Source organism: Artemia sp. Qi Xiang Cuo, chromosome 5 (genome assembly GCF_049724085.1).
Source record: "Artemia sp. Qi Xiang Cuo chromosome 5, ASM4972408v1, whole genome shotgun sequence".
NCBI lineage: Eukaryota > Metazoa > Arthropoda > Branchiopoda > Anostraca > Artemiidae > Artemia > Artemia sp. Qi Xiang Cuo.
In genome coordinates this window covers 65,798,597-65,823,937 of record NC_142798.1, presented here as the reverse complement: position 1 = coordinate 65,823,937, position 25,341 = coordinate 65,798,597, and the positions used below count along the sequence as shown (strand labels likewise).

At 35.1% G+C, this 25,341-nt stretch overlaps 1 protein-coding gene across 2 annotated transcripts in view; it reads right to left on the bottom strand.

Moving 5' to 3' along the window:
• The window catches only part of LOC148952403 (transmembrane protein 208), a 38,914-nt gene that overhangs the window by 5,530 nt on the left and 8,043 nt on the right, over window positions 1-25,341 (bottom strand). For both annotated transcript variants that reach the window (XM_089088951.1, XM_089088950.1), the window contains exons 2-3: window positions 21,922-22,077; window positions 13,596-13,732 (exon numbers count right to left, since the gene is read on the bottom strand). In XM_089088951.1, the coding sequence (XP_088945077.1) occupies window positions 13,596-13,732; window positions 21,922-22,077 (293 nt within the window). The remainder of the gene's footprint in view (window positions 1-13,595; window positions 13,733-21,921; window positions 22,078-25,341) is intronic.

The window sequence follows — 25,341 nt, the reverse complement described above, 5'->3', positions numbered from 1 at the left end:
AAAACTCATAATCTTCGTCTTAGGGAGATACAGGGAAGCGGGGGACATAGAGTCCATCAATAAAGTTCATATCTACTCTCAACAATCAACTTTCAATTAGCCCAAAGTTTATTAATTAGCCCTTTTTTTTTTTTTTTATTATTATTAATCCCACCTCCTCTCCTCTCAGTGGCACTAACATTAAAAAAAACTACTTTTAAACATTACAAAAATCTAAATGCCACCTACACTCTATATTTTACTAAAATTAGCAGCCAAAGAGTGGTCTTCGCATTATTGTACTTCTACTAAAATGATTTTTGATCCATATTAACAGTAAAATAAAATTCTCTCCCGCAGAGAGGACGTCCCACCTCCACAGGAAGTCCCCGCTTGCGGTGGCCATTTACAACAACAGACAAAATTTTCTCAAATTCCAATTCTGCAAAGAAGCCACTACTAAAAAAAAAAATATAAAAAAAATATCCCAATAAAAATAAATAAAAAAACCAACAAAAAACCCAAAAAAAAACCTCTTTTACATTATCATTTCAGATTATTTTTACAACACACAAAAATGAACACACTAATATTTACGAAAAAAAAATAAGCTGAAATGACCACCAAACCCCATTTTTAAACTTCATTTTTTCTCCTTTTTTCCTATTTTTTCCTGTTTTGGCTGCTAATTAAAAAAGAAAAAAAAAACAATTATCAATAATTTTCTTTAAACTACCTTACTGGCAACGCTGTTTTCTCACTCACTCACGCAAAAAAAACTATCTCTTACCAATAAAAAACTCAAACTCTCTCCACTACTTACTCTCTCACTCTCTTTTTCCACTCACCGTATTTACAAAAAAAAATTCATAATTCAAAATAAAAAAAATACTCTCTCCACTCATTTCTTATCTTCAATAATTCCATTTTCTTCTCAATGAAACTCCTAAGACCCTCTAAACACACCACTTTCTTTCTTTTCCTTCTACTCCACACATAATGACACATATTTCCAATAATATAACACAGAGAATTTTTCTTTTTCAAATCCAAATCCGAATTCATGTCAAATTTCACCAGCTTCTTATTTTCTTCATCACTTTTAACTTTATTTTTCCAGTTTTTACTTAAATCAAAAACAAACTGAAAAATTCTCTTATTTTCATTACACTTGATGAACTCGTGGTCTAAACAATCTTCAACTACTTAAAAACAAAAAGAGCATTTTTTATCTTCATTTCTCAGGAAGCGTGACACTCTATTTCAGTAAGGCAAAATCATGCGTATGACTTGAAACATAAGCTCTCTCACTTTTGGTTCCATGGGGAAAGAATGTAGATTTCTAAAGGCATTTTCAAAATTTACAAATGGTTATTTTTCTCTTACGTGATATCCGTTATTTTCCTCTTCGGGAGTTAAAATCCAGGTTATCTCAGTTTTTATTTCTGTACAATCTGCCATGAGAAGCCCCTTTTTTAGCAGTTGCTTTAATATTGGGAAAGAATTTTTCATTAAAACCGGGATGTTTGTGTCTGAATTTAATGAATAAGGATTGTTTAGTAGGGGAATCAACAACTCTCTGGTTATTTGAAAGTGTTCTTGTGGTCCATTTAAAAATTCAAGTGTCATTCTAGCAAGTATATTTTGGCACAGTTTTCTAAAATCCAGTACTCCTAGACCTCCCGATTCCTTTGTGCAAAAGAGCAACTTCTTACTCAGTTTTTCTAGCTTACCGCTCCATATAAAACGCCACATGTAGGTTTCAATTTTCTTTGCTATAGGTTCCGGGAGGGGTATTACTGGGGCCAGATAAAGTATTCTTGATACACAATACATGTTGACAAAAGTTGATCTCTGGAACAACGAAAGATTCCTGCCTTTATCTTCGCCACATAGCAAACACTGAATCTCGAGTACTTTCTTTTCCCATGCGTTCTGCCAGCAATTTCCTCTGACTGAAAACTCCACGCCAAGTGTCTTTACTGTAGGACTGACTTCCAGCCAAGTTTCCTTTTCCAAGCTCCTAATCCAACTCGCCTTTGCGCTTTTTGCTAACGGGAGGATCTTGCTCTTTTTCTTGTGAGTCCTGACGGCAAAAATTTTCTCGTACCATTCTAGGCCCCGCATTACAGTTTTAATGTCACTCACTCCATCGGTGAAGAAACTCGCATCGTCCACAAAGGCCTCAGACTTGAGAACTAAAGTTAGCAGTACTCTGATACCCGTTATTCTGGCTTCTATGTATTTTATCAACGGGTTGAGATAGATCTCGAACAGAAATGAAGAGCTTGGGTCACCTTGCCGGAGGGATATTTCAAGGGGAAATTCCTCAGTGAGGCTTCCATTTACCACCACTTTCGCCGCTGCGTCACGGTATAGGTTCTTGTAAAAAACGACAAATTCACCACAAAACGAAATTAATTAGCCCTTAGGGCTAGAATATAGTAATTGTATAATTTATTCATTTGCACAAAAGGAACCAAGTCCTTGGCATCCTACAACCGTTTTAGATAAAATGTGTAAGCGATCCAAGTTCGAACAACCTATAACATTATCACAGTTTTAATACAATTTACTGATAAACGTTTTCATTGGCCTGAGATAGGTCTTCTCCCAATAATGTCTTTTAAGAAATATAAAATGCTCAAGACCAAAGTATCCATAAGATGTCGACTTGAATAGTGCATTACAAGTATAATAATGCACAACAACCAAGTATCTATGGATGAAATAAATCTTCTATGTGAAATAGATAATTCTTGACAACTTTGAACCCTTGTCACGAGGTTGTACATGGTCGTTTGGGATAAAAATAGATACCTTGAAATTTTGATTCTACGCCATGCTTGGCCCTGATGGGCCATGCGCGCAAGAGTTATTACGGGAGCGGGTCTAGCAGCCACCTGACCACTGTTAGACTAAAAAAAAAAAAAAATAGAACAAAATTTTTTGTTCTAACGCGAAATTCTACAACGATGGGTTCTATATGAAGAAGTATGGTTAAACAATAATTTAAGGGTTAAACTATCTCAAAATATTTGATCTTTGTATTGTTTGACAAATGCTTTTCAATTCTCTTATTGCTTTTTATTTGAATATTCGCACAATTATTTATCTTAGTAGGGGAGAGTGGTGGACCTGTGACCATTTAAAAAAAAATGTTTTTACGATAACTGTATTTCAGTATGAAATGATTTATTAAATTCATGACAAACTTTAGTTCTTAATACACACATTTAATCCCAGGAACAAATGTTTCATCAATGTTTTTATACTAAATAAAGGTCAATATAGGTCATGTACCTTTGACCACATACATAAACAAGTACAAAACCAGAAAGAAACACATTTACTACTTCTTCCTTAGCAAGTATCAACTATTCTAAATTAAATACTAACAAATCAGTTTCAAATCGTAGATTTGAAATTGAGGAAGAGTCCCACAGGTTTTCACTGGAACTGGAAGTTTCAATAAAATATCTGATTTATCCTTTGATCAGTGATACTCCTTTTGATCAGTCCTTACATTCTAAAAGAGTTGGTATCACCTATTTTCTTTAGATATTTAATTTGTAACTCACTCTCATATACGTCTATTACTGCTGCAACAAAATGTTTCACATTCCTTTTGGAAGCCAACTTTACGACAACAGAATTGCCTTTAGAAATTTTACTTCTTTCAGAATTTTTCCTCATCTTCCAAATAGGCCAAACAAACAAAATCTGTGTCATAATCTTCATCATCATCCATTACCAAACCAGTATCTGGACAAGAAAAAGATGTTGAACCAACCTGAAATCACTGTTTCGCTAGTCTCTTTTTTCAGCCTACCTGACTCACTTTTTTCTTTTCCATCTTCTGTTTCTCAATTTTTTCTTTTCCGGAGTGTCAGTCAATATTCTTGACTTGCCTCTCTGCCTCCGTTTGGTGACTTCTTTCCTGGGCCCTGCCTTTGGATGAGGTCTAACCGTCTGTGGTGAAATGATTTCAGTGGCATTTTTAGATGAAAAATCAGTGGCTTCCAAGGTTTCCTTACCATTCTGATTCAAATTTTCAGCGACAGGGAGTAGTTTGTCTGTTACAGTTGAAGATGAAAATTCATCTTCCGTGAAAATATTTTCATTGAGTGGCACTAATCAAGCTATCCTAGAGCCATTTACAATATTATTCGGGCAGAAGGCCTTCGGATATACAAATCTATTTAAAGAAGCAACATAAAGTATTTTGATAGGCTTGCCAGAATTACCTGGTGTCAACATTCAATCATTTGCTGCCACGTTATAAAAGGTTCAAAAATAGACCTGTCTAGTGGCTCTATTTTGTGATGACTGGTGTGAGAATGAAATTTTAATCAATGTATCTTAGGATATTTTGCCCACGTGATCACTGGTATGGTCACATGACTCTCGCAGTTGTCCATCACAAGAATCACTGATGTAGCAGCTGTTGGTTTGACATGCTTAATGGAGTCTTCCAGAAACTCCAGAAACAATTCTCAATTGTACCACCCTAACCGATTTGCTGCTTTTATAGGGCCTGGTGTTGCACCTATCAACATAAAATCTTTAAAATTGACCCTAGGAAATATTAACATAGGTGGAATATTGATGCCAACAGCATTTGTGGCGGCTATCCTCGTAATATTAGCGCCTCTTTTACCATACGTAGCCCTTTCAATTTGCTTTACTCCCTTAGGGGAAAATATCTTGGATGGTGTGTGAACAGTTGAGAAACCTGTCTCATCAACATTCCATATATCAGACGGCTGAAAATCATAGTGGTTCAAAACATTCTTGTAATTATTAAAGACAAGCTTCAGTTTCTTTGTTGAAAGCTGTTGATCTGGCAAGACTAGTTGGCTCTGGGTGTCTTAATAGGAGTTCTATGGAGAATATTGTCCTGAAATCCATTAACCATTGTATATCAGCCATTTTATTGGCATTCCATGATGGTGGATAATTTTTGTTATTGGCAACAGCATACTGGAAAGTTAACTGCCTGACAATGTTTAAAGAAAGACCATACCGCACCATGGCTGCTTCCTTGACATAACTCACAAGCAACCTTTCTTCTTCCTCACTGAAAACCTGTTCTACATTAAGGTTTCCTTCATAAATAAATTTTTTCTGACCAGCTGTTTGAAACCTTATCAAATGATATATCAGTGTTGGCCTTTTCAGGTTAAAATGTCTCGCGGCTTCACCAATGCTCGTATTTTCCCCAAAAATTTGTTGGACAGCTCTCTCCATATCTTTCCTTGTTGAGGGCAGATCGTTTTAATAGTCTACCTTCTGGACGCCTATAGAGCCACTAGAGGTGCTTTAACATAGAGCAGTGAGATTAGTCAGAAACTTTTCACATTGACCATCAACACTTGAAAATACATCAGAAACAAAAATGATATGTTTTTCCTTAAATTTATGAAATTCAAAACTTATGAGAGAAGTTAATATTACGATATGCAGGCCTCCCGCTAGATTTTTTGTGAAATATATGAACTTTATGAACTTTTGACCACAAAAATATGAACTTTATGAACTTTTGATTGTATTTTTTATGAACCTATTATGAACCTAAATTAACGATATGTGCACCTCAGAAACTGTCCGTGGACACAAAAAGTGGCAGTTGGTGTTTTCATCATTGGTGCACATATTCTTCTTGTTTTTCTTTTTTTTTTTTTCATGAGTTCAGTTAAATGCGTTTAATTTGTATAAAGGTACAAAATACAATAGTACAAAATAGTCCACTCTACTTGTTCCTTTTGTTGGCAAAAAATGACGAAATTATGGAGGACTTTCATTTGTTTACCCTGCTCTGTATCCACTCAACCTCTCTGGCTGCCTCATCTTCTTCGCGCATCTTCCGACTCAAAGCCTCGATCATACTTTGTGCGAGGCTTATTTCTACAAAGTCTTTGGCATCTATGGCTTTTTTCAGCTCGTCATTAGCTTCTTGAAGAAGCCTTTCTGCTACTTGTCTCTTCTCCTTTTCAACTGACTTCTTCTCAATCAAATCTTTTTCCAGGTGTTCAATAGTCTTCTTCTCAGATAACATCCTCTTTTTTTCCTCTTCTTCTCTTGCCTTCTTCTTTCCTTTTGGACTCCTCTTCAGCCTGTCTAGATTGCTAAGCTTCCAGGTACAGTTTATAACTCTGGCATTTCGCCCCAAAATCAACAGCTCTCTGGTAATAGGGACTATCTCAGGCCTGTTCTCGAACTTCTTTAGAGCATCAGAGACTATCAGTCTAGCATTGAGCATTTTGACTTTCATCGATGATTTTTCCTCGGTCATGATCCGTCCTGACCAGGAAAAATCCCATTCAACGTCAGCGTTCCCATGCGACATACAGAGAGCTGCTTTTACTATCTTTGAAACAAGGGGATATTTTGTCTGTTCTTGATGGTTTTTCAGACTAAAAACCGAGTTCCATAAAACATCAATCCTCGCTGAAGTCATGTTCTCAGGCAAACTCGGTTCAAGCTGGAGGAAGTTCCATTTGTCAATGGCAGCTTCAGTATTCACACGGAAAGACATAAATCCAATGATTTTCACAAAGTCGCTTGTTCTTGTCTCAGGATTCGAATCATCCAGCCGCAGGCACTTAGACCTAGTGATTTCTCTTCAATATGGCGGCAAGCGGCCAGGTAAGGAGTTCTGGCACTACTTCTGAAGTTCAGAGCACCAACTTTTTGTACCTTGGACAGGCATTCTTCCACGCCGTCACCGCATGCTACTTTATCGGATGAAAGAAAATCCCCATTTGAATTGGAGAGCTGAGACAAAGTTTTTTTCCCTTCTGAATATCAGTCAAAGCACTTTGCTTGACAAAACGGCTGGCGGTCAGTATTGCTAGTCGACGCATTTCGTCATACAGAATGTGGATAAGTGGTTCTTCACATTGAAACAACTCTGTGAACTGAGTAAATAGCTTTCCGAAAGATATGACAAAAAGGACTAACGCTTTGGTTGTGGTACACTGGAGATTGCTAGTTATCTCTCGGTATTCACTAGACTTCATCAATTCTGATCTTTTCTTAGGGATGAATTTCAGGAAATACTCATCGAGAGAATCCCATTGCTCATCAAGTCTCTCAGCTGAAACAACGAGGGTTAGCCATCGACTTCGTACATGTTTCAGGAAATGATGTGGAGGAAGCTTGAGATTCTGCCAAGAAGTTATGTTACAGCTCATAAGCTTAAATCAACTATTTAGGAATATTACTACTAGAAGACTCTATGAAGGTAGCAAAGACTCAAGCCAGAAAAAGGAAAAGACTAAAAGATAGCTTAGTACAAGAGGATATAGGGGCAATATAGAAACAAAGTTAGATATAACAATGTCTTTTTGAACAGAAGGAAATGTATGTGCACAAAACATGCTGAGTGTTACAGTTTGAAATGTTTTAAATAAAACTCTTGCACATGCATTTGCTTCGCTTGTCTTTTATAAGGAAAAAGACAGCAACTGCAAGTGCTTTCCAGCTGATGACAAGAAAAATATGAACTTTATGAACCTTTTTTTCTAAATTATGAACCATTTATGAACCTAGGTTAAAAATATGAACTTTTTTCATAATTATGAACCCAGTGGGAGACCTGGATATGGCATTTTCAAATATAAAATCCTAGTATCTTCTTTCTTGAAAATCTCTGTTAATTCTAAGCTCTTCTTCGGCTCTAGACGTTCTAGAACAGACCGAATTCTATTTATTAATTGTGAAAAATCTAGATTTTCAATTAAGTATAAAATACTATTAATTTCAAATACATATAAGTTGAATGATGAAACTCCTAATCGATTTATCCCGGAAATCTCAGCTGAAATTAAAGAAGGAAATATAAAAGATTTTTACAAAGCAATATTGATCGAACATCTAAATATAATAAATTTTTTCGGTTTGTGTGTTTATTTTAGTTTATCCATGTTGGGGTAGCTTCTAACACCCCACCTGTCCAGTCCTGTCCAGTATTTATTTTTGTTTCTTTAACCAAGTTATTTTTAGTTATTATAATGATTACGAAGAGATTTTTTTTTGGTCTTAAGCAAATTAATTAAAACAGTAAACAATAAAATTACAATCGAATACTACATAAACAAAAGCAAACAAATAGAGCCACTCTACACTAAATGAAAGATTTCACTTTTTCGCAGTTAAAGGCTTGAAAATTCTGTTAGGTGATTTTTGGGCATCCAAAATTTGATGATGGGATTTTCATCAAGATCGGATCAAATTAAAAAAATCGATTAAAAACACGATTCAAAAATTGGGTTTTAATTGGTATTTTCTAAATGAGGTCAAGGTGAACCTTTTACAATGGATAACCAGGACCGTGACTAGAAACAGCACTACAGGGTGACCCTGAGGAGTGGGGCCCCTCGAAAAAAAAATTATAGTCTAGTCAACGACATAGCCTTTGCACTGGATTTTGATTGATAGAAAATCTATCTAGTTTTGTGTCTTTTTGTGGGCCTTGTCGATAAGAAAGCAGCGCCAAGAAAGGAGAACCGTGTTGGGACCAAGATGGCCCCAGGATTGCACAAAGCCTCTATTCATACTGGAGGTCTTGGGATTTCTTAGCCAGCTTAAGCCCTTCATGCAGACGTGAGATGATTTGCTCGTCCCCGTTCTACAGTGGTTCTGGGACCATTGTTTTTTTCCGAGGGCATAATAATTTCAATGACTGATGTATAAAATAGCAATTTCGAATGTAACAACGTTAAAACACAACTATCGTATAGACCTTTTGACTGACGAATTCAGACGCTTTGAACTGGACTTATGAAAGTTTCAGAAACTCATAATCCAGCGGTAGGAAATTAGAAATTAGGTTATATAAAATGTATTTACTCAGGCACATAAGGATAGATGTTATCCTAGCCTAGGTACATTTGGTGTAAGAAAAAAAAAAGGTACAGATTATAGACAACTGGAATTTGGTAGGTATAACAATCTAATTATAACCAATATACTATTTTGTCACAAAATAGCCCATATCGTTAACATGGTATTCACATGATGGTAAAACCTTATTGATTATGTTACTGTAAACCAAAGACTGGCAGGATCGACACAAGATACTAGGGTATATAGGAGTGCTGTTATTGATGTTAAAAGTAAACATCACCATCTAGTAGTGTTTAGGATTACTCCAAAGTAAAATTTATGAAGAGTAACTATCTTCCGGCAATTTATGACGTTGGTAGATTCTAATGAGAATTTGAGAGCAACTTTCCAGGAACAGAGGAATACCAATGGAGCCCAGGTATAAAATTGCTGAAGATCTGGAAGATGAAGCCAGGCGGCATAATAGTAAAATATTGTATTAGCACGTTAAAAAACTGAGAGGGAACAGTCTATTCGGACTTGTTCCAGTTAAAGATAGGAACAGGGTTATAATTAGTTATAAGGACAGAGTTAAACACAGATAAGTAGAAGATTTTGAACACGTGCTAAACCATGATGTAGTTACAGAAAAAGACATAGGAATGAATGAAAAAGTTTGTGACACTTTGGAAGTGAAGGAAGATCTATTTTGTCAAAGTACTAAAATGAATAAAAAAATAGTAATGTCCCAGGTGCTGAAAGTGTGGTAACTGAGTTTTTTCAATAAGAGGGTTTGGAAGTTAGAGATAAATTACTGAAAATTATGAATATGAACAGTGAAAAGGGGAAGCACCTAGCAATTTTAAGATAACTTTAACTATACCTCTCTATAAAAAAGTTGATAAGAGGGAGTTTGGTAATTATACAGGCATTAGCTTGGTTTCTGTAGGAAGGAAAATTACTTAGTACGATAATAATATTTGGATTTAGAGATGACATAGATCATCTGGACTTAGAGATGGTGCAGGTCCATTTTTGTAGGACTTCGTTTTAAGGAGCATAGCAAAGGCTATGAGAGAGCACAGAACCAAATGAGAAAGTAAAACTCTTCTAGACTGAGATTATTCTGAGGCACAGTGAAGATGTTAAAAAGCCAATGCCCAGGCAGTTTTTTCACTGTTGAAAGAAGTTTAGAAGAATAGAAAAATAAGTCTGCGAACCAGGAACAGAATATTGGAGGCTACAGTGGTCAAGTACGGTTCTGAAGCATGGGCACTTCGAGAGACAGAGCAGAATTTGTTAAACATTTTCCAGAGAAATTGTCTACGGTTTGTATTGGTCTGACTAACAAGATTTCAGACATTAAGCTGTACAAAAATTGTCATTCAATCCCACTTTCTAGTTCTACAATGACAAAAAGGTTGAGATGGCAAGGACACGTTCTGTGAATGAAGGATGAAAGACTGCCAACGATCACTCTTGTTAGCCTAACATCTAGGACCAAACGAAAATTAGACCGTCTCCAATGGGGTAAGAGGAGGCCGTAAGGAAAGATTCAAGGGATATTGGAACTTGTTGGGAGGATTTAAAGAGGGAGACTTTGAATAGATTGGGACGGAGGAGGAGCGTACGCAGCTGTGCTGGCCTAAGGCCGTTACGCGCTACAGTGAGTTATTGGCAGCAGTTACAATAGCAATAACTTTTGGCGGGCTCTTTTAAAGTTCATAAATTTCACTTATTTGGAGTCAACATAATATAGGAATTCTGTTTGTGCGTAGTGCTTTCAAATTCTCCATGTATAAACATTATTAACTTCAGAACTAATAACTAGAAACAATTTGTGTCAAATTTTTTTTTTGGAAAGATTGGAAAATCTCCCCAAATGTTTTTATTTTTCCCACTACTTAAACTACTCAAGTTTAAAGAAATCTTTTAAAAGAAAATTGCAATTTTAAAAATTATTTTTCAAACTAGAATTTAGAATTTTAAGCACATTTAAGACCCAGATCATTCGAATATCATATTATTTTTTCCTTTTATACAAAACGAATTATAAAAAATCTGGGCAGCATAAATTCAGTAGCGGTCCTGGTCTATCTTACGCCAGGGGAGAAATCTTGATTAGCACCCCCCCCCCCCTGTCATCCACAAAATCTTGTAGGCCAAATTTTAACAAAATTCTCATTTATTAACAAAATGACTTTCAATTTATTAATTAATTAATGAGTTATATTTTAATAATTTTTTCTTTTATATTTAAATTATCTAGTTGTTACTAATTAAATTAACTGTAATTATTCAACTATTTTTTATTTTTAATTTGTATTTATTTTTGTAGTTAATTATTAATTTATTTTTATTTATTAACTGCACCCTCTACTTAATTTTAATAAAAATACAATTAAAAGTATTACAAAACGATTATAACCGATAGTCCTAAAACTGCCTCTGCATAAATTCTCAAAATAATTTTTAGTTAATTGGATTCGAAATGAATGACTTTAGACAGAATAGAAAACACATAGTCTTACAATAATTCAACCTCGAATTCAATTCAGAAGGACTGAAAGTTGTTCTTCTTAATCAACGAGACAATTATTTATCACATACTTATATTTCACAATTATTTATCATATACTACATTTCTTAACGAAAAATAAACGTTTAAATGGGAATAAGTCCATTTATTAGAAAGTGAAAACAGATCATAAAGAAAGGAAAACGAGCAAAAATGGGTTTTTTAAAGACCAAATGAAAATGCTGAAAAAAACACAACAAAGGAGGGGACAAACGCCTCTCTTCTTCAGCACGAAACGAAAAAGTATAATCGAAGCGAGTACCGAAGAACAAAACAACAAATAAAACGCAGAAAGTCAATGTAAATGTGAAAAAAATAAATGAAAAAAAACAAAAAAATTAAAAGATGAATAAAAATCAATAAAAGCCAAAAATATTTAAGAATTAAAACCAAATACCTAACAACAATAGAAGTGAGTCATTCACCAATATCCGTGATTTGCAAAGAAATTCAAAATTGAACCGCCATCGACGGATACTAGCGAATAACTGGGAATTAAAAGAAAAACATTCATTCACTCAAATCAAAACGAAACAGCATTGAATGAGTTTGAGAGCTATGTTATCTGACTCCTGATTTTAATAATTGTATTCCTCGCAGACACCCTTTGAGACTTAAAGGGTTGTTGACGTGTCTGATTAAGTGATTTGGAAAGTGTTACAAGGTTTATATCTGGGACTTTTAAAGTAGCGGCTTCTCTTTTGAGAAAACCGAAATACGATTCATTTCTTCTTAAATCACCTGAATCCCTGTTCAAAGCTAGACCTAAATGTTGGTATTTATAAATTTCAACAGCTTCTCTATAGTGCTGGACAATACCTTTGTCATGCGAAATTAGGCTAGCTTGATTAAACAAAATAGTATGGCCTGGGTTCTCAAAAATATGCCCTGCATCGGCAGGGTCAAAATTTTCTGTTTTTTCCGCTTTTTAAATGTATTATTAATTGAACTAGAGAGCTGAGTTAGTCTATACGTGAGTCGCTGATCAGTTCTTCCCATACACCAAAGACCACACGAACAAGGAATTCTGTAGACACTGTGTGGTCTTTGGTATATCGGAAGAACTATAAATTTATAGTTATATACTTGATTCGCCACATCCCCCCCCCCCATATACGACTATAAACCGCATTTTCGACGTAACACCTTAAATTTGGCATTATTCTTAGAAACAAAACATCTACTGTGCTTCAAATGTTCTTGAAAAACTCCGCTTTACCAGTTTTCAGTTCACTAGTCTTTTCAACGCTGTCATACTGCCTCAAATCTTGTAAGTTAGGCCTTTTTGGAAGACATTTACTATGACTGATAGAGATTTGCTTCCTTTGACCTATGGATACGAAACACGAAAAACAAACAAAGCCTTTAAGAATCAAGGGTAAGGAATTCCAAATCCGGTATTCAGGTAAAATTTAGGTAAAAATTAAAGAGTAAAAATAAGGTAAACATTAAAGAGAAATAACAAGGAAAACAGCCAAAAACGCAATCTATGGTAAATGTGCGATTTGTAAGAGATCGATTTGTTAAAAAAAAATTAACACAATTTTTGTAGAATATTTGTAAAAAAAAAAAAAACAGCTACAAACACGTTATTCCCGCCTTTTGGACAATCGTAACGATTGCTGATTTTAGCCTCCCAACTTCCAAATGTATGGGAGTAAGGTGGGAGTAAGTATAAAGCACAATCAAAAATTGCTTTTAAGGAAAAATCGGTAAAATATAAAATCAACAGTATATTGATTACAATCACCTTAATGTTATTGGTTCTATCATGCTTTGCTTTCAACTTACTCCAAACCCTAATGGATAGGAAAAATGCTGACTTCTTTCAATAATCTTTCAATAAATATAGGATTGAAGATTCAAAATCACAGCGTCAAAACTTTGAAAAACATGAATAGAAAAGCACAGGCCACCCACGGTCAAAACATTCTTGTTTTAATCCTAAATGAATGACTAATTTTTTCTTCTCTTTTTTTTAATAGACTTAATAGACTATTGTTATTATTGTTTATGTCGTTGTTAATGTTGATGTTCATTTGCTTGTCTTTCTTTTATTCGTTCTAATTCTCTTTAATGCGACATCCTTTTCATATTCTTGTTGATGTGCTCTCATTTAATATTAATGGCACAGAACAACTAAAGTAAGAAATGCCATAAAAATTTTGAGTTTATTGAAAAAGTAGACAAAATAGGGCTGCATACTTACTCTCCAACTCCGCTGCGCATATTGAGATCCACGCCAGCATCAAATAATTGTCCATCTTCTCCAAAAGTGGGTTTAGCAATATACCTCATGAATTGAAAACAACAAATATATATAACAGCAGCCATTCCAAACAAACCCTGAAATATCGGAAACCAATTTAATATAATATAAATTTATTACCCACAAAAGCAAAAACAACGATATGGAGTACAGAAAAATAAAAGAAAGTAAAAACAGCAAAATAACTTAAAAAACTATAAGCAAGAAACTTAATCAACTAACTTCAGGAAGGAAAAATTCAAAACAGGGTCATAAACAGAAAAAAAAAATTCATGATTCTCAAACATAAGGCTTCAGTAAGACCTTGGCCCACACAATGGGATGAAGCAAATATCCCGCGTCCCTATCATCATTGACCGGCGTACACTGGATTCGTCCATATCGCCACTACTACTACTACTAACAACTCACCACAGCACCAAGCCGCCTGAGGCCAACACAACTACGCACGCTCCTCCTCCATCCCAATATTTTCAAAGCCTCCCTCTTTACACCCGCGCACGAAGTTCCCATTTCCTTTAAATCTTTCTTTATGACGTCCCCTTGATACACCCTCCCCTTGGTCTCCTCCTTTGTATTAGCCACCCTCATTATAAGGATCATTGCTTTATGTTAATTATCAATGTATATATATACAGATATATATATATATATATATATATATATATATATATATATATATATATATATATATATATATATATATATATATATATATATATATATATATATATATATATATATATATATATATATATATATATATATATATATATATATATATATATATATATATATATATATATATATATATATATATATATATATATATATATATATATATATATATATATATATATATATATATATATATATATATATATACGGGAGGATCTATAATACTTCAAGATCCTCCTGCAACATTCCCTGCAATTTTCAACCTAACAACCTTAGCCATTACTGAGACATAGTTGATACGCCTTTTTGAAAACCTGGAGGCCCTTAAACTGTTCAGATCAAATTCAATAACAGTAATAATAGCAGTAGCAGTTACAGTCAACATATATTGATGGCGAAGAAAAATTCTGGATATGCACGCAACTATGCTTCAGAAGTTTCAGCAAGATTATTACTTTTGCACATAGAAGGGGTTCCATGAATTCCAAAGAATTGGGCAGTCAAAACTTCCCCTTTCTTGTTTATACTAGTACAAATCTTTTCAGGCTACATGAGCTCATGAAAATAACTTTATGACCCTCTTCCTCAAAAACTCGCCGATGAATAGTCACTACTGACTAATTTTGAATAATCTCCAAGAAGCCTTGTGTAGGAACCAGAGGCTACGTATTCTCCTCCTCCACTCCATCCTATTCAAAGCTTCCCTATCTATTCTATTCAAACAAAAAACCTAAGGACAGTCAACTTCTATTATCCCTGATCCATGAAAAAAAAAAAAAAAAAAAAAAAAAAAAAAAAAAAAAAACGCAGTGGCATTTTATAAGAGCTGTACTCAGGTCAACCTACGTTCACAGCAAAGAAAATATAGTCTATCTACAATCTATGTTAAACAATCTAAAATCTAGCGATTTACGGTAATTTCAGTTTAAGACCATTTATCTAAGACGGTATATCAACAAGGTCAAAACCTATCCTTTAATTCACTATTTCGGTACCATCTTGGTAAACGAAGCAAAAATTTACGATACCTGAAGTATACCATTCGTAGGGTACAACAATATTTTTTCGGAAAAAATGGATAGTGCCGCAAAGGAAAATAATAAATGGAGAACTAAAACTCTGGTATAAACTACACAGACCCTTTCAATTAAATCTACCTTTATTGGCCAAAATTTTGCCATATGCTACACTTAGATTCTTACCCGCTCTATTTATCAGGATTGAACAGGCAGAAAGAGAGAACAACCGAACGATATTCTCAGCCAATAAAATGAATAGAGAAATTTTCATTTATTTTTAAAGTTACTTGTTGAAGATTTCTAAGACTATCTACCTTATTTTTGCCCTAGGAATGGTGTATGAACGGATGGATGATAGACTTATCTATCAGCAAGTGAAATGACATCATTTTTATACCATCCTAAAAAGGGCTTACGCCAGATTTATCTGTCACTCACTCGGACTATCTGTCTTGGCTTTTTCTACAATTAAACCATTGCTTGATGCCCGCAACTACCTTAGACCTTAGTTCCTCCAGTGCCTCCGGAGGGACACAGGGCGTCGGTGAGTAGCCTCCAATCTTCCCTCATGTGAGCTGCTGCTTATATGTCTTCCCACACTGGGATGAGACTCGTATGGAGGGCTCTTCTGTCACGTGCATATGTCCTACGGAGCGTGTTCTTTGGTTTTCCTCGGTGACGGGTGCCTTCCAGTTGCCAGAGGAGGAGCAGTTTGATTTGATGCCCGCAACTAATGGATTTTAATTAATGTCTGGCATAATTAAAATCAAGTAGTTGCGGGCATGCCCGCCTAGAGTCTCAGGCAGGTTGACTAAAAATTTAAAATTGACACAGGACCGTTAGATTGCCTGGAATGACCGGCAAACAAGGCACACCCGCCTATGGTCTCAGGCAGGTTGACCAACTTATGCTCAGGGGCAAAATTTAAGCTGAGTTAGAGCTCCTAGGTAAAAAATGAGTGACATTATAATCAGGCGTGCAAAAAGTTCCAAAGCTGCCAGTAGCAGAATTCTAAAAGCTCCCGACAATTTAGCAGCACAACTTGTATTTTGACAGCCTTGCTTTGAGCAAAAAGTATTTTTATGTGTAAAATTTGCAGAAAAGTAACAAATGTAACTTAGTACAGCTTGCAGTTATAAATATCAATAGTTTTCTGAATCAAAATTAACAACGTAATCTAATTCAGTGGCAAGCTATATACTAGCCATAAATATCATACCCCATATTTTTATATGTACCATTTTATCAAAACGTACTTTATCACATTACTCTAATACTGCTAGAGGAGTATAGTATTCAGTCTGAAGTATACTGTATAGGCTATAGCTTACTGCTGATACTTTACGGATGGAGTTGTACAGTCCAATGCTATTGGTATGATAAAAATAATGCATACCCCACTTCATGCTTGATACACATTGATCACTATACCACAACTATAAAGAGCACCATTTGATGTTCTGGGGGAACAATATTGATTGGCAGCCTAACAGTCACATACATTATGAAGTGGTGATATTAGCTTTGCCCTAATCTAATCCCCAAAATAAACAGACAATTGCTGCTAAACTGTAGTGTGGCTGTTTTAGACTACTAATCTTCCACGTTCCAGCTTTCCCATTGCCTGCTTTAATTGTATGTACACCTTGATAGCTACCAGTCCTTCTAAGATTCTTTCAACTAAAAAATAAATAGTTTTGAGAGAATTTGGCTATTTGGGCAAGATTTGGACAAATATTCGCTTTCAGTTGAAGAGAAGTAGAGTAAGTAAAAACTTGTCCACAAGGACGAAGGATAACAACGACTTAAAAAGGAAATTTCCTCTTAGCGACATTGAAACTCAATGAGATTTTAGTTTGAACAAGTTTTAAAAAGCAGCATCATGAAGAGGTGCATCTCTTCTTGCAGAAGAGAAGAGATACATACATCTTGTGAGAAGAGATATTTCAGAAGAGATACATCAACTGGTAAAAAAAAAGAATATTGAAAACGATAACAACTATTTTTGTTTTGTAGTTCCTCTTTTTTAGAGTATTGGTTTGTGGTGGGGTGGGGATGACCTGACCTACACTAACCTAACCCTCCCCCCACCCCCTAATGTGCAAATATATAGCCCAATTTATATAATTCCAATGTAATATATCACCCATCACTTGTTTTTCACTGAGCTTAAGCTAATTATTTCTGAATATAGACAGATATCGGTTTGTTCTGGAGTTTTACACAGCGTAAACTTGAGTGTTGGCAGTATAATACATAATTACCCTTTAATCTATCACGCATTCAATTATTATGTATTTACTATTAATATATTATGCCCAAAACCTATAGTGAAAAAATAAGACTCAAACTAAATTGCAGAAAATAGGAGAGAAGGGTATCATCTTAAAGGGTCCATTTAATTTCTGAGTTAAAGAGCATAAAAAAAGTCTCGAGTGGTATTTTCATCTAGTTTATAGCTCAATAATGAAAATATCTCCAAATCTATCACGAAATCCCCTCCCCCCTCTTTGTATAGGTACCCTGCTTTCCCTTTTTCATTTTAGAAAAATCTTTCAATCTAAGTTAAGTGAAAATGATAGTTACTAGGGATGGATTATAACTAGTGATAAATTACTAGGGGTGGCAACCCTGAACGAAAGGGTATTTTTGGGAAATCGATTTTTTTTTTCAAGAAGACAGATTTTGGGGAAATCTCCTAAATTCGGGGATAGTTGAAGCACTGGTATTTTCAGACAAAATCTGACAACAAATTTTACTAGGCCATGACGACTGCCAAGTAATATTGCTACTATGCTACCCCACTTTTTGCAGGGCGGAGCACAACTTGTGTTTTAACAGCTTTTCTTTGACCAAAAATTATTTTTATATGTAAAAATGGTATTTTCAGACAAAATTTGCAAACAAATTTGAAAACTGCCTAGCAGAATTGGTACTTTGCCACCCCACTTTTTGCACGGCGGATTAAAATCTATGAAAATACAGGAAAATTAACATTTAAAGATAATTTCTTAGGCTAGTACCTTTGTATTTACAATTGAAAAGAAAATCTATAAAATGGGTGGAATTTTTTAAGACACTAGAGAAATAAAAAAAAATAATAGAAAAAATTACTCAAGTGGGAACATCTTGGCTTCAAATCCAGAAGCTTTTATCAACATGGAAAAACAGAAGAACAAAAGAAATAACAAAACAACACATGAAAACAAAAGAAAAAATAAACACAACAAAAAAAAGAAAGGCAAAAGGAAACTCACATTTAAACAAAATCAAATCCAGTAAAAATACACAAGCCAGAAGGCAGGATGTCTGCTATATACTGTTTTACGCGTACTCGTATGTCTGAATTAATTTTCTGATGATTCTAGCAAATACAAACACTACTTTTTATTTAAAATTCTTATGTATGCCCTAGGTTAAAATAATTAAAACAAACTGGAGGTTTGTTACAAACTGCAACGATTGTGTATGATAAATTGAATGAATCTTTTGGTTTAGTAATCTGGCATAAGCTCGTTGATATCTTGATATCTGATAAAAGTAAACATACTTTTAGCATTTTTTTTTATTAAACCATTATAAATTGGATTTAATTTATATTCACATTTACATTTATTTATTCTAATTCTCTTAAGGATACTCTCTTTAGTAACCAATTTTCTTCAATTTACAAAATGCTCACTAAAATATTTTTCTTTTATCTATTGTTTGAGCTGTCCTTTTTTTGGGACATGCATTTCTGATTAAAATGTCTTTAACAAAAATAATTTCCTAATATGGATATTCTGGCAAGAATAGTTTTATACCCTATCTACTAAAGAAATAATTACTCCCTTTTTAACTTGAATTGTGTGACATTCTCTAGTATTAAGTGTTTCCCTTTTCTTATATGTGTTTTTGTTTACAGGTTGTGACCTGGGTTTCATATTAAATTGCCCAACTTAATACCTGGCAACGAAAAGATTACATGGTGTCAGAAGTGGTATAATCTGAACAACAAGAAAAATAACAATTATTATTTGGTGGTTCACAAAATATTGAAACAGCTAATTTATTATTATTTCTATGGATCCATATATCTCAAAAAGTGAACCAAGTACTTGTACTTGTTACGGGACCAGACACGGACGCCTCACCTGTCATCTAGATGACTACGAACACAATTGACTCCCATTTGTCGCAATCTTGCGCCAGCTCTTCAGCAAACCGGAGCCAGCAGCTCTCCCACTTTCTGCCAAACTTTCAAAATCCGCCAATGGGGTCGAGGTCGTTTATGGCAGTTGTCCATCAATTCTTAAATTGACCGCCAGGTCGCCTGCGCCAATCTAGCGACGGGGCAGCTAGAAGCACTTGCTTTATGATGCGGTCATTGGGTCTTCTAAGGACATGGCCAAGCCAACGCAGTCTTCGCTGTTTGACAATTATGGCGGTAGGTTCGATGTTACAGCAGCGGTGGCACACATAGACATTTGAGATTCTGTTGGAGTATAGAATCCTCAGGATTTTTCGTAGACAGCGGTGGTCAAAGACAAATCATGGAGATGAATCGCCTTCAGTGGCCAAGTTTCGACTGCATAGAAGAGAACAGATCTAACAGCTGTTTTATAAACAGAAATTTTTGTCTTCATGCTGATCTCCTGCTGGATCCACAAATGGCGGCAGAGTTGTGAGAAGATGGCTTGGGCTTTGTTGATTCTGTTCTGTACGCTAAGGTCACAGCCTCCACGAGGGTCTATTATTGAGCCAAAATAGGTGAAGCTGTCGACTTTTTCCAATTTTTGTCCGTAAAGCACAAGCTGATAATTCGACTGTATATTTAGGTCTATGACTTTAGTTTTAGTCATGCTGATCTTCATACCCAGTAGGTGAGAGAAATGTTCTACTTCATTTAACATTGCTTGGGCAGTTACTGGATCAGCAGCAATAGCGTCGATGTCATCTGCGTAGTCCAGGTCAGACACGTTAATGCCCAATCCCATAATAACACCACCAAAACTCTTTCTAGAATCCAGTTTATACAGTAGTTGAACAAAACAGGGGACAATATGCACCCCTGTTTTACACCACTTTCAACATTGAAGGATTAAGTTTCTTCGCCCAGCACTCTTAATGTCGATTTGAAATGCTCGTAGTAGGCCATCAACAAGTCTATGAATTCAACCGGTATACCATCTTCCAACATGATTCGCCAAAGGTTTTTGCGGGTTACAGAGTCGAAATCAGCCACAAAATCAAGGAATATGATACTTATGGGGATATTGCAGCACTCGCACTGTTGGAGAATAAGGCAAAGAGTGAAGACCTGGTCAGTGCACCTTCTCCCTCTTCGAAATCCGCACTGATTTTGACGTGTCCGCTCATCCCTTGCTTCCTTGAACCCTTTAAGCAAAATCATCACAAATACTTTGGTAGCCATATCCATGAGTGATATCTCTTGGTAGTTGCGGCTGTCACATTTGTCCCCCTTTTTAAATACTGGTATTATTACTGACACCTTCCAATCAGATGAGAAGGTCTTCTTCCCCATATCAGACTGAAGAGGGTTTCTAGTTGCTCTGTTACATAGTGTGGTGAGGCCTTGTAGACCTCGGGAGGGAGACCATCTTCTCCAAGAGACCTATTGTTTTTCAGCCATTTGGTTGCGTTTAGTATCTCTGAAGCTGAGGGTGGTACCATGTCGATTTCATATGGTGGTCTTTCAGCTGTTGGTGGCAGCATCGGCGTTGCATCTTGGCTATCTGTATTTGGATTAAGCAGGTCTTTAGAGTGATTCTTCCAGTGATCAAGTTTACCGTGTACGTCAGGGATCACACTTCCTTGAGTACCTTTAGGGACCAGCAATAGGTGACTTTATTCCAGTTATTTCTTTGAGGGTTCTATACAACTTTCTTGTGTCATTATTTCTGGCTGCTTTTTCGATCTCTAAAGCAACCTCATCACAGAATTGCTGGCCGTCTTGACCTAAGCTTGCTTTAACCTATTTACGTAGCAACTTTTTTACTGTGATTGATGCGCTTGGTGCCTGTCACCTAGCCTTGATTAGCTTTACAGTTTTCTCTGAGACATAAGTTTTCCTCGTCTTTGCAGGGACATAGCCCATAACTTCAGTGGCCACCTTTTCAATGGTGTTCTGGAATTGTTTTCATCGGGTGGTAGGGTCTTCATCACAGTCTGTCAGGCTTGTGAACTGGTTCTGTAACTTCAGACAAAAGTCTTCTTTCACTATTCTCGAACGAACAGACATGCATTTTACTTGACATTTGCTTCTTATGTAAGCTTGATTCAAGCTTATACAAAAACTCTACATAGCAAGATTGCAATGCTGAAAAATATTCTTGATTTAAAGTTTAATCTGAACTGAATATGTTCAATATTTTACCTTGCAGCTCAGAAAAAGTACAACAACTAGCAACCATGAATCAAGGAACTGTGTTGAAAGATTATTACAACAAAAAATCATACCCAGGAAATTTAAAACTAATAAAACATGTAGTGACTGCCTTGTGAGAGCCTGGCATTAAAGACAAGATCAATTACTTAACAAGTTTGATTAGTCAGGAATTACTTACAATGTCTCCATAGGTCATTCTTGGATAAAATATAGAATGTACAACAAAGAAGACTACATTAGTCCCTAAAATCATATTCCTATAAAATGTCAAAGTGTCTACATTTTCTTCCGCAATTTGCTTCTGGCCTTTTGTAGCTTGTTTTCCCTTTTGAACCTAAAAAAAAAAAAAAAAAACGAAAACAGAGTTAGTAAAAGAGAGCATTTAGGCATTAAAAATGGGTTTCTACATTCATAATGTACATCTAGACATGTAAACAGAGATGCACTGTTAACACCTAAGGGCTACAGGGTTATTCCGAGAGTTGTTTTCAGGGGGAGTACAAATTAATCCTAGAAATGGAGCATTTATAGGAATATTATACATATTTTCTGTAATTCGAAAGTGATTCAGACAATATTTCTATTTTTTCTAAACAATCATTTACTTAGAAAATTTCTCAAACCACATTGGCTGCCATAATATAAGAAATGAAAACCAAAGAAAAAAAGAAAATATTAAATGATGAATAAAACTTGACTTTGAATATATTATATATTTTATAATATATTTGAATCTATTATAAAAGATTCACTTTCCACGTTTGTTTTGTTGGTTTTCTCTTTGGCACTTTCCTTGAATATATTATTTTGTTTTGTACTGGAGAAGAGAGTTGGTTGTCCTCTTGAAAAATTTGCTTTGTTTGTTTATTCAGTATTTTTGTTTGGCCTTAAGAAACCCATTTTTGATCGTTTCCTTCTCTTACATTATGGCACTGGTTTTAATTATAATAATTTTTTGGATTTTATTGAATTTTATTCATCTTTTAATTTTTGGTTTTTTCATTGGTTTTCATTGGCTTTCCACATTTATTTTTGTTGGTTTTTTCTTCAGCACTTTCCTTAAATAAATTATTTCGTTTACGTTTTTAAATTTGTTCTGCATTCAGCCCAATAAGCTGGACAAGACCTTAAGAATTCTAAAATATTAATTTGACAAAATATTCCAAAAACTATGGCATTCCAAAACCTTAGGAATTTCAATAACAAAAATGAAAAACAAATTTCTGGAAATACAAAAATTAAACACTTGTTTCTTTAAAAACAAAACTGAAACATTTATTTTCTTAAAAAGGCCATTTTAGTGCTAGATTGGTATTGCACTAGGGGGCATCACAGCGATGGACAGGGGTCAGTGTGGGCTGGTAGGGGGCAGAGCAGATTTGGTGTCTTGATGGACCCATAGTACAATGCCACTCTGGCACTAAAATGGCTTTTTGAAGAAATGTGTCTTATTTTTGTTTTTAAAGAAACAAGTGTTTTTTTTTCAGAAATAAGAGTTTAATTGCTTTGTTATTTCAAAAATAGTGATTAATTTTTGTTATTTCAAAAATTAGCAAGAATTTTTTTTTAACTTTCTGTTAAAGTTTTTGATAATACATGGATAATATGCAATATACTTTATAATGTGCAGAATAATCATAGCTAACACATTTTGCATGCAGTCCCACTATACTTTACCCTTCCTCCTTGATGTGCAAATATACAGCCCAAATTATATATTTCCTATCTATTCTCCCACTGTGTCTCAGTTATTTGAACCCCTGTAACTATAAATTGAATCAACTGTGACAAAACAAGACTGGAAAAATAAAATATAGGTGGTAAAATGCATTGAAAATATAAAATTTGGGCTATATATAGGTAAATATTGAGCAGTTCATATTATTGACCTACAAATAAAGTGAACATACCACTCAATGCCTTTTTTATGCTCTTTCCAAATATAATTATTGCTTTTGGTGCAAATTAACTTTGTCCCCACTCCTATATTTACCATACTAGGGTACATATTTGCACACTAGGGGGTGGGGGTAAAGTTCTAACTTACCTCTATAATTAGAATTAAATCCTTAATCCAAATTTAATATTCATTTGCATTGGAAATGAACTTTACCCCCACCTCCTAATGTGCAAATATATACCCTAGGAGTGGGGTAAAGTGAATTTGCACCAAAAGCAATAACTATATTTGGAAAGAGTATAAAAAAAGGAATCAAGTGAAATGCTCACTTTATTTGTAGTTCAATAATATGAACTGTTCAATATTTACCTATATATTTGCACATTAGGGGGGGGGGTAAAGTATAGCAAGGCTGCACGTAAAATGTGCTAACTACGATTCAGTGGTGTAATTTTGTCAAAATCCTGGAGGGAGGGGGGCAAAGTTGGAGCCAATTTTCCCAAATCAAGTGAAAATAACAGTTAAAAAAGCCATTTGGTCATGGTTGCAGCAGCAGTTGCAACCTAGTAAAGAGCAAACCACAGCCCATAGTAATCAAAAGTTGAAAAACGTGTTTTCAAAAAACTGACTAGTGAGAAGTAATTGCCATCTGACACTGAAGCAGGAATGGTAAATATTTTTTCGGTTGATCTTAGAAGTAAAAGTTTATTGCAAAAAGAAATTTATGGTGATTTCAAAAGAGCATGAAACCCCTTGAAAATGGCGTCAAATCGAAATAAAAAGTGCACCAATGGAATCAGCATGGTCGAAAACCTATTGTAGGATAATTACAGTCCCCCACCTTGAACACCAAGCAAAATGATGGTGGCACTGATAGCACTGGTAGCACTGGTAGCACTGATCTGTCTCCCTTCTTTTTCTTTTTTTTTCTAGAAGAGCTAGGGGGTGGCCAGAGCGTCATAGAAAGGTGTGTAATAGCTAATTCAAAAGGGAATTAAATTTGTAAGTGCCCTTTTTAAGTGACCAAAAAGATTGGAAGGCAAACAGCCCTCCCTCCCTACAGGCCCCCTCCTCCCAAATAGTCCTATAAAAATTTTGGGATATCTGTTTGGTTTGAAATAGTTCAAAAGTACAATATATATATGGTTTTGATGATAATATGACTTTCCAGAGTTCCGGGAGAAGGGCTGTATGTGGTATTGGGCATATGGATATTGCACGTATCAGTATCATGCATATTGGTATTGCATGTATTGTATCAGGAATATCGGTATTTGCTGTTGTTTTTTTTTAGTCATTTTCTTGGCTCATTTTTTTAAAGCACGTCCCGGCAAGGCATCATGGTTGCAGCGGTAGCTGCAACCTAGTAAAGAGCGAACAACTTCCCACAGTAACCAGATTTTAAAAACGATTTTTGAAAAAAAAAAACTGCCTAATGAAAAAAAATCCCGTTAGTCATTGACTCAGGAACTGCATGTTGTATTTTAGTTCGTCTCACAATTAAAAGTTTATTGCGAAAAGAAATTTATGTTGATTTTGAAAAAAAGCCTCATACCAGTCATACCCCTTGAGAATGGCGTCATATCAAAATGAAAAGTGTACCATTGGAATCAACATGGTCAAAACCTTGTACTTAGAAGTTACAATCCCCCTCCCTGAAAAACAAGGAAAATCACTTTTTTGCATTGTTAGCACTGA